The sequence below is a fragment of the Gadus morhua genome, chromosome 13 (assembly GCF_902167405.1).
Source record: "Gadus morhua chromosome 13, gadMor3.0, whole genome shotgun sequence".
NCBI classification, from domain to species: domain Eukaryota; kingdom Metazoa; phylum Chordata; class Actinopteri; order Gadiformes; family Gadidae; genus Gadus; species Gadus morhua.
In genome coordinates this window covers 19,479,119-19,489,118 of record NC_044060.1, presented here as the reverse complement: position 1 = coordinate 19,489,118, position 10,000 = coordinate 19,479,119, and the positions used below count along the sequence as shown (strand labels likewise).

Below are 10,000 nucleotides of genomic sequence, written 5' to 3'. Positions count from 1 at the left end.
CTTCAATGCTTTAATTTACATCTGATGTTAGAAATAAACAAAGTCAAGTTCATTATAGCCACGTCTCATGGACTCTACTTTCACGCGTTCAACAAAGCAAACACCGGAACTCACAAGAAGTGGTAAAACAATTGACAAGTTTTAGCCATTACAATAGTCAATAATGCCGCAACTTTGGACCTTTTGATGGATCATTACTGGATACAATTGGATTACCCTTGGAACAAGGCAACCCTTGGATTACTACGAACCTTTCACTGAGAAGCAGCAGCGCGCCATGCGCAACAAACAAAACAATCAATTAACATGATCGGAGGTATGTTCGCTTCCCATTTGAATGCAATGTACTATGAATGGACTATACTTTTGAAACCTTGTTTGTGCACATTTTGAACCCAAGAAACACAAGTATTTTTGGTTAGAAACCCGATGTTTTATAGTTTGACTTAACGTCGGGGAATTGAAGCCATATCGTGCATGGACAAACGCAATTTACGCATACAGAGCACGATAGAAAGGCTTTTTGTTGAATTTCTGGGTTTGATGAAGTTGAAGAACGGTTTTTGTGAGAACGAATGAAAATTGTATTGATATAAGATGACGGATCCCGTGAAGGAGGCCAGTTTGGGCCTACCTGAAGAAAACCTCAATGAAGCAGCCAGATTGCGCTCATCGAGGTCGGGCAAATTGTCTCATTTGACGAGACGAATGAACATTGTAAATACTTTGATGAATGACGAAACAAGTTTTAATGAAGTGAAAAGTAATATGGTTATGTTTAATAACATGTTAGAGGAATACAAATCTCTTCATGATTCATACCAAGAAATGTTAGAAGAGGAAGATCGAAATGAGGATACTAAGTCCTGGTATGCACCGAGGCTTGAGCCGATAACCACCTTTTTAGCCAACGTCACGAGGTGGATAGATTCAATTGAAAATCGTTTGCATGAAGTTACCGTTTCCTATACTGGATTGGAAAATAGTCCTGATATCAGTGTCAGGCCTACGGAGGAAGATAGGCTGTCCTTGAGAAGCACTAGCTCTGTTTCATCCACGACATCTGTGCGCATCTGTGCAGAGGCAGACAGAGAAGCACTACTCGTTAAGGCTGCAGCTTTACAGAAAAAGCATGCGTTAGAGGATGAGCAAGATGAACTGAGAAAGGAGGAAGATGAGCTGAGAAAGAGAAAGGAGCTCAGCAGAAAGAGAATGGAGGCTCATGACTTACAAGCTGAATTGTCTGCAACTACAGCCAAAATTAACTATCTCAGAAATGCTGAAGCACAAGCTGTTGATACAACATTCAATGCATTTAACCATACAGAATTTAATGCAATGAATTCGTATTATGAGGAGAATATTGAAAGGATTTCTGAGCCAATTGCTGAACAGACTGTAAGAAATACAAGGCCTAAAGATGGGGTTCATGTGCAATTCCCTGTTTTGACCACAACAGCTAGAACACCTAGAATACCTAGAATGCCATCTCTTTCACCGTCTTTCAGTACTGCTAGACCAGTGCATGACCAGAGCCACGCTCTCCAGAATATGTCTTTAGAGAGCTTTTCAGTTCCACAGGGAGGACAGGTACCTGACAATCTTACCAAAATTCTGGAAAAGCAAAATCAGTTGACAAGTCTCCTAGTGAAACAACAATTGTTACATACTTTGCCAAAAGGAGATCTTGCAGTTTTTGATGGTAATATTTTACAGTACAATTCCTTTATTCATTCCTTTGAACACATCATTGAAAGTAGAACAGACAACAACCAAGACAGACTACAATTTCTCATCCAGTATACAAAAGGACAAGCTCAGCAGCTTGTCAAAAGTTGTCAATTCATGGATGCAAATAGAGGCTATATAAAAGCGAGGCAATTGCTTAAAGAGCATTTTGGAAATGCCTACAGAATCTCGTGTGCCTACATTGAAAAGGCCCTTGCATGGCCAGTGATCAAATTGGAGGAACCAAGAGCTTTGCAGGACTTTGCATTGTTTTTGAGAAGTTGCTGCAATGCCATGGAACAACTTCAGTACATGGAGGAGTTAGACACAATTTCTAACATGAGAAAAATCATTTTCATATTACCATATAAGTTAAGAGAAAGATGGCGCTCAAAGGCTTGCGAAATACAACAACGCGATATCAGAGTGAGAATGGCTGACCTGGTATCCTTCATTGAAAAACAAGCTTCCATTGTCTCAGATCCAGTTTTTGGTGACATTCAGGAGCCTAGCTCCAGCAGGGTCACATCCAGACCCCCAGTGAAGCCACATCTTACAGGTAGTTTTGCTACACAAGTTGACGTGAAGCCGATTCAGCGGACGTCAGAGGAAACCATGACACGAGACCAACCAAGAGCAAACCAAAACATGGTGCCAGATAAAGCATGTCTCTTCTGCAATGGTAAGCATGAGCTCATGACATGTGTTCAGTTTGATTCAAGACCACATGAAGAGAAAATTGAATTTGTAATGCAGAATGGAGTCTGCTTTGGATGTCTGGCAAAGGCTGGACACATCAGCAAGGACTGTGGGAAACGTCTCCAGTGCACCATCTGCAACAAGCAGCATCCAAGTGCCTTGCATATCAAAGAGACCACACTGAAGAGCCTGCAGGTGTCTGTCAAAGCTGATGAACATACTGGGGCCGGTAATGTACAGAATTGCACTTTGTCCATTGTACCTGTTCAAGTAAAAAGCACAAGAGGTAGTACAATTATTAACACCTATGCCTTTCTAGATCCTGGCAGCTCTGCTACTTTTTGCACAGAAAATCTCCTGAACAAGCTGAACATCAGAGGAAAAAGGACTAACATCCTCTTAAGGACAATGAACCAAGAACAATCTGTGATTACCTACATGGCAAATGGAATAGAGGTTAGTGCATTGAACGAAAACAATTTTATTGCACTCCCTGAGGTGTACACACAAAAGAGTATGCCTGTAGACACCGACAGCATTCTAAAGACAGAAGAGCTAGCTAGGTGGCCTTACTTGAGTGAGATCCAGATCCCGAAAATCAAGGCTGAAGTGGAGCTGTTGATTGGCAACAATGCTCCCAAAGCAATTGAACCATGGGAAATAATAAATAGTCGTGAAAATGGGCCATATGCTGTGAAGACCCTATTGGGATGGGTTGTTAATGGTCCTCTAGATGACAGTGTCGTGACAGACAGCAGTGGGCATCAGAAAGTTACTGTCAACAGAACATCAGTTGCAAAGCTGGAAGATTTGATTGTACAACAGAACAATCATGAGTTCAATGAGAAATTAGATGACAAAGAAATGTCAATAGAGGATAAAAGATTGATCAAAATTGCAGAGCAGTGCCTAATAGGCCTGAAAAGGAAGTTAAAAAGAAATGAAACATTCAGAAATGAGTACACAGAGTTTATGGAGGATGTGATCAGCAATGGACATGCTGAAGTGGTGCCACAAGCTGAACTTGAAAGAGAAGACGGCAAGTCTCTTGAAACAGAAAATGAAGCCGTCGACCTGGTGACAGACCTTACCTGTGTTTGCCACAAGGGAGGATTCCATCTAACCAAATGGGTGAGTAACAGTCGCACTGTACTGTCTCATATCCCCAAAGAAGACCGAGCGACTGAGATGAAAGAACTTCATTTGGACAGGGACAAACTCCCTACAGAAAGAGCCCATCCTGCTTTTCCCCCTGGACTATTTCAGAAGTCAGACACGTACATCAGATGGCGCTGGAAACAAGTTCAGTTTCTTGCCGATCTCTTTTGGAAGAGATGGACCAAAGAATACCTACCCCTGTTACAGGAAAGACAAAAATGGACTACAGTCAGGAAAGGATACCAAGTAGATGACATTGTGATGGTAGTGGACAGTTCAGCCCCTCGTGGGTCTTGGAACCTTGGAAGAATAATAGAAGTCAAACCAGATTCCAGAGGTTTGATGAGGACAGTGAAAATTATTACGAAGACTGGCGTGTTTGAGAGGCCAATAACCAAGCTCTGTCTGCTTCTGGAAGGAGCAGAAAAGATGACCACAAAGTCATCGGCCAGAGATAAGTAGTACCTAGTCATGTTATGATTTAAGTTAATGGTAACAATAAACTACAAAGAATTTAGGCTCCTTTATGATTTGAGTGTTGTAATAGTTGCCCATGCACACTATTAGGGGCCGGTGTGTAGGAGCCATGTGAGACCTTTTTGAGTATTCAGTTTGATATTTTAGTTTGTGTGACAAAATTATTATTAGTGAACTTATTTGTATTGAATTGTCCCAAATTAGGAAATTGTAATTTGTTTCTGAGTGTGTGCCCCCTATAGGTAAGGCACTAATTGTCTATAGCATAAAGGTGTGCCAGGCCAAGGAGAGTGGAGAGTTCCGGCCTGCGAATACCATTATTGACCGTGAGCAGAACGTGCCTACAGGACATGAACCTGTCATGAACCTGACGGGACCGTGGCGAGGAAACGCAACTGAGCTGAACCAACAAACAAAGAAACAAAGACAAAACTTCAATGCTTTAATTTACATCTGATGTTAGAAATAAACAAAGTCAAGTTCATTATAGCCACGTCTCATGGACTCTACTTTCACGCGTTCAACAAAGCAAACACCGGAACTCACAAGAAGTGGTAAAACAATTGACAAGTTTTAGCCATTACATTAGCCTAAAGCATGCTGTAGGATTTGAGAACTCAAAGGAAATGAAGCACAATAACACACCCGTCTCACAAAAGAGAATGCAAGAAAAAAGATTTGAGTTCATGTATAATGTCTTGTGTTTCATGCTCCTTGCAAGATTGTAAGTGTTCAGAAGTTTTGTGTTTCTATATGTATTATACAACAATTCCATAATGCTTTCAAACAACAGTGTGCATCAGTTTGTGTGCATGTGTGTGCGTGTGTGTGCGGGTGCGCGTGTGACTGTGTTCGTGGGCTGGCATGAATCGGCCATGCTTCTATGGCCTGGCCATAGATTGAACCCTCTTCTGTCTTTCCCTTAAAAGAGAAAAGAGGACAAAAAGAACAGAGATAGTGACAGAGAGCAAGAAGAGACAGAGAAAGGTCAAAGGTCATCACATTTTCGACACCGCGCTTGGACCTGTCAAACGCTCACAAGCGCCAGTTGTTGGAATATCAATAATGATCCTGAAGGACTTTCCATGGCGGCCTTCATGCCGCTGAGTTTCCCTCTCTCTCCTCCTAATTCCCCCTCCTCTGTACGTTGGGCCCGGGCTGCTCCTCATGTCATTGCTCTCTCCTTTCTATTCCCCTGTGTTTGATTCTGACAAATACATGGATTATCAACCAGGGGGATTTCTTTTAAATATATGGCTAATGTGAGCCTTCATGCCTGTGCTTTAATCTGCTGAGTATTTAAAACCAATCTTAAGGACGAGCGAGAAAAAAACCGCAGAGGTCAGGCTTTTCTCTACCGTTTCACCGAGAGCGAGAGACACAGACAGAGAGGGAGAGAGAGTGAGAGAACGAGGCAGAGACGAATGGGGGGGGGGGGGGGGGGGGGGGGGGGGGGGGGGGGGGGGGGGCGGGATTGAGTGAACATTTGAGGAAAAGAAAGAGGAAAGTAAAAAGGCAATTCGCTTCCCCTCTATTTAAATTACAGACTGGATTAACTGTGGAATCGCCAGGAATCGAACCTCATCTGGCACGAGTGTTAAGAAGAACTCCCTCAAAGAAAGGAGTTATTCTCCTCATTGTGGTACAGAGGTGTTCACTCAACGCACATGCACGTGTGTGTGTGTATGTGGGTGTATGTGTGTGTGTGTGTGTGTGTGTGTGTGTGTGTGTGTGTGTGTGTGTGTGTGTGTGTGTGTGTGTGTGTGTGTGTGTGTGTGTGTGTGTGTGCATGTTATAAAGAGTGAGGGGACAGAGGTTAGTGTTTCCTTCTGCTTTTTCACTTATCTTGTGCCCCACTATCCCGGGTTAATTGTCCCTAAGATGGGGGAATATTTCTCACCCTGTCCCCCCTTTCTTTCGTGCTTTCACTTTCTCTCTCTCTCTCTCTCTCTCTCTCTCTCTCTCTCTCTCTCTCTCTCTCTCTCTCTCTCTCTCTCTCTCTCTCTCTGTCTCTATAGGTGTGGTGAGGCGATGAAAGTCCTGTCATGTGTCCAGCCCGTCACACGGACGTCTCCTAATTTACAATTCACACTTTTCTCCACCCCTTATTACTCTCTCCCTCTCCCTCTCCCTCTCCCTCTCTCTCTCTCTCTCTCTCTCTCTCTCTCTCTCTCTCTCTCTCTCTCTCTCTCTCCCTCTCCCTCTCCCTCTCCCTCTCCCTCTCCCTCTCTCTCTCTCTCTCTCTCTCTCTCTCTCTCCCTCTCCCTCTCCCTCTCTCTCTCTCTCTCTCTCTCTCTCTCTCTCTCTCTCTCTCTCTCTCTCTCTCTCTCTCTCAGGTGTCCTTTTCCACTCCAGTCCTCTCCGCCTTCTCTTCTCCTCTACCTTACTTTATATATTTTTCTCTGCTTTCCGTTACTTTGCTTTATTTTTCTATTCTTTCCTATCATCTCCTTTTCTTTCCTCTCATTTCCTCTCATTTCATTTCCTCTCCTTTCCTATCGACTATAATCCTCACCCTTCCTTTCCTTTCCTTTCCATTCCTTTCCTTTCCTTTCCCTTTCCTGTCCCCTTCTCTTCAGTCTCCATTTCTCTAAGGCCCTGCCGTGTGTCATTTTATGTACATATGAAAGGCAGACAGGGCCTCTGGCACCCACTCAAACACAAATGCATGCTTGTGTGTGTTCGTGTGTCTGTGCGTGTGTGCGTGCATGCGTGTGCGTACGTTCCTGTGTGTGTGTGTTTGTGTGTGTGTGTGCAATGGAGTAGAAGCAGGGAGAGTGATTTGTGGCTGTACCTCTGCAGCTTTAAACTGCATCAAGCAACTAAGAGACCTCTTTTATGACTGTAATATGAGGTACTTAACATATCACTGCCATAAAGCACAACAGATGCACCGTCAACAGACGCGAGGGACTACAGTACATGCACACATGCAGTTAGACAAACACACAGCCACACACACACACACATGCGCAGGATCTTGCTGGTGTGTATAGAAAGTGAGCTGGCTGATTTGAGCGTGCCGTTTTCAAGTCAACGTGAAGTTATAAAGGTGCAGACTTGTGGAGTTGCTTTCTTTTTGCTTTTTGCCAGCCAGCCAGCCAGAACAAAGTAGGCCAAGGCTGATATCATCGGTTACACTTGTTTTCCCCTCAACCATACAATCACAACTCGTCCCTGCTGAGGAGGCATTCAAACTGTTATTGGAACATCAATGCAGCATGCAAATATCATTCACCATCCCATATTCACATATCAGATAAGATAACAGACACCGCCTCGCCTTGCTGGGGCCTGGGATGTGTTTTTCATCCTAAGGCGATGCTCTCGCTACAAAACATCCTGAACGGGCCTCCTCAGCAACTTTAATTCAGATTAGGAGGAGGGGGAGGAGGAGGAGGAAGGGGGATTGGGAAATGAGGAAGACGATGGTGAAGAAGTACAAGAAAGAAAACATGAAGAAAATTACAATGATAACATGAAAGGAAAAATAATAGAATACGAGCCCTGTTGAAATATGAGTCTACGTTCGCTCGATTTGCACACATATTGCTGTTCAACGGGCGCAAAATTGCATTCAGTTCAAAACTTATCTCAAAGATTGGCCCCAATGAACACTTTTGGGAACAATACACTGGAAGTCTCTCTGACTTCTGCAGTACCGTGCTTGTTTCTGATGGGGTACACAGAGGATGCTGAATGGAACAGAGGCTGGGGGGAGGAGGGCTCCAGCATTTGGAAAGTTTGATGAGAATGACACACATCTGGCTTCCAAGCATGTTAGGTTTTAACAACGCATGCAACGTGGATGGAGGGGGAAAAAAACCTTCTAGCTCTCTTTCCCACCGCTCTCTTGGAAATCCTTTACTCCCTCACTAACGTCCTCCATTTCTATATCACCAGTCTGCTTTTCCTTCCTAACTGCTGAAAGAATCCATAAATTGACCCGTATTCGTCCAATTAGTCCAAATGTTAAAACCATGTTACCTATATTAAAATACAATGCATTAATTTGATAAACAGCCATCCGCGTGCAAGCATGTGTCATGAGAAGTCAACAGTCAATTTCCTTCAAATTGTGTTTTTGTGCCGTTCTTTCTTCATTCAACAGGGTGAACGCCTCCACCTCCCTCACCAGGGTCGGAGACTCAAAACAAAACACATTGAAAAGATGTTCTCAAAGGATCCAGTCTGAATCCTCTTTGCATTATGTTATTGTACCCTTCAAGCTCTTTGACAGGCCTTCAAAATCATCCTCTTCAGCTTAATCATCCACGTGTGGAAGAAAGAGTTGCACCGATTGATTAAAACCAAGGTCAATGCTGCCTCTATGGGGTGTGATGGTGTAAAATGCATTAAGAGAACTGATTTGCATTCTGTATTGTGAGTTTGTCAAAAGAAACATGGGATAACTTGCGCTAGCTGGCAGATATTACTCCTGTATTCAACCGTATGAATGGTTCTGTATGCGTGTTTCATGCGAATGTGGAATTCTTGAATGTTGATATTTGACGTGCAGTGAATAATGGTTGCCTCTCCTGTGTGTTTTCCCATGCGCTGAAGAGGTTGCAATGTGTATGGAAGTTCTATGACGTCCGTAAATCCTGTCTCGGTCACAAATAACAAAAGGAAAAGACAAAAGAATGAACATGAACAGGTTTACAGAGGGTTGGAGTGTGTCCTCAGATGTGGAGATGTCTGGATCTGTGAAATCCCACAGCACCGGTGTCTTGGTGCGACGGCTACGATGGTCGCCCGCGTGCAGAGTATAAATAACATTGACAAGAGCAACGAACTCCCCGGTGAACAGGGGGATGCGGTGCTGATGGTGTCCCATTGACCACAGCATTTAACCCTCTGGCGTCCCGGGGTAATAAATGACATCCAATGTTCAGCAATATAGGAATGCAGTCAGGAACACTTACGTCATCGGGATTAAGAGCATTTATTGCTCAAATGGTTCTACAGATATGGTTGGCGTAAGTAATGCACTGTGCTTTCGGGGTGGTCCATCGATGAACCCAAACAGCTCGCTCTCTCTCTCTCTCTCTCTCTCTCTCTCTCTCTCTCTCTCTCTCTCTCTCTCTCTCTCTCTCTCTCTCTGTCTCAGCATGGGGAACACTCACCTCTGGGCATCAGACCAACCGACGGTAACACAGTCCACAGAAACCCGAGGAGTAGGCTGGGAGGGGGACAGCTGGGAGTGACGAGTCACCTCCTCAAATGGATCTGAAAGACAGAGAAGGGATATGAAAACAAAGGGAAATTGAGTAGAATGACACATCGACACATGGCAGCACTTGAGTCTGTCCTAGAGGATCTGGATACAAATGTGCGGATGAAGTTACCACAGGCTTGGGGGTTCGGGTTTACCTCGATGGGATTGGTACATATTTTCGGTGCGTTTTCCTTTCTTAGCGACGTTCCCGGTCTCGGCAGCGTCTTCGTCATCGATGTACCGAGGTGCATCGGACGCACAGGAAACCCCATACGGAACACAAACTTGGAGAGAGCTCGCCCACACGTTCACGGTGGAGAGAGCCGCGGTACAGAGCCACGTTCCCCCCCCTACCTCGGGACGGTGAGTCACAGGACGCTCACAGGGATCGGAGGCTGTCGGGCAGGACGGGAGGAAGGAGAGCGGCGCCGGTGTAAATCGACGTGGGCCACCTTCGACGAGACACAAAAAGCATTGTTTTAACATTTACTCAATGCTAGAAGGCAAGAGTCGGAACATCTATTTATTTACCTTGAATAATAAGTCTCGCGCTGTTTACGTGAATATAAGTGATGAGGCTGGAAAGAATGCAGAGAATGTAGTTATGAGTTATGATGAGAGTTTGTTATTTTGTTATCTGAGTCACAGAGACAAACAGGCCTGGATTCCACTTGTCATATCACCACTTCCCTCGGCGGTTGTTTGTGGAGGAGTGGGAAA

General features: G+C 44.3%; 1 protein-coding gene across 1 annotated transcript in view; it reads left to right on the top strand.

Annotated features, from left to right (window-relative positions):
• LOC115557705 (uncharacterized) overlaps positions 1–4,551 on the top strand; it is a 4,879-nt gene extending 328 nt beyond the window's left edge. Inside the window, exons 1-2 of the mRNA XM_030375763.1 lie at positions 1–2,656; positions 2,747–4,551. The exon at positions 1–2,656 is cut by the window's left edge and continues 328 nt beyond it. Of these exons, the coding sequence (XP_030231623.1) occupies positions 598–2,656; positions 2,747–4,047 (3,360 nt within the window). The 5' untranslated portion in view covers positions 1–597 and the 3' untranslated portion in view covers positions 4,048–4,551. The remainder of the gene's footprint in view (positions 2,657–2,746) is intronic.
• Positions 4,552–10,000: the final 5,449 nt, after the last annotated feature.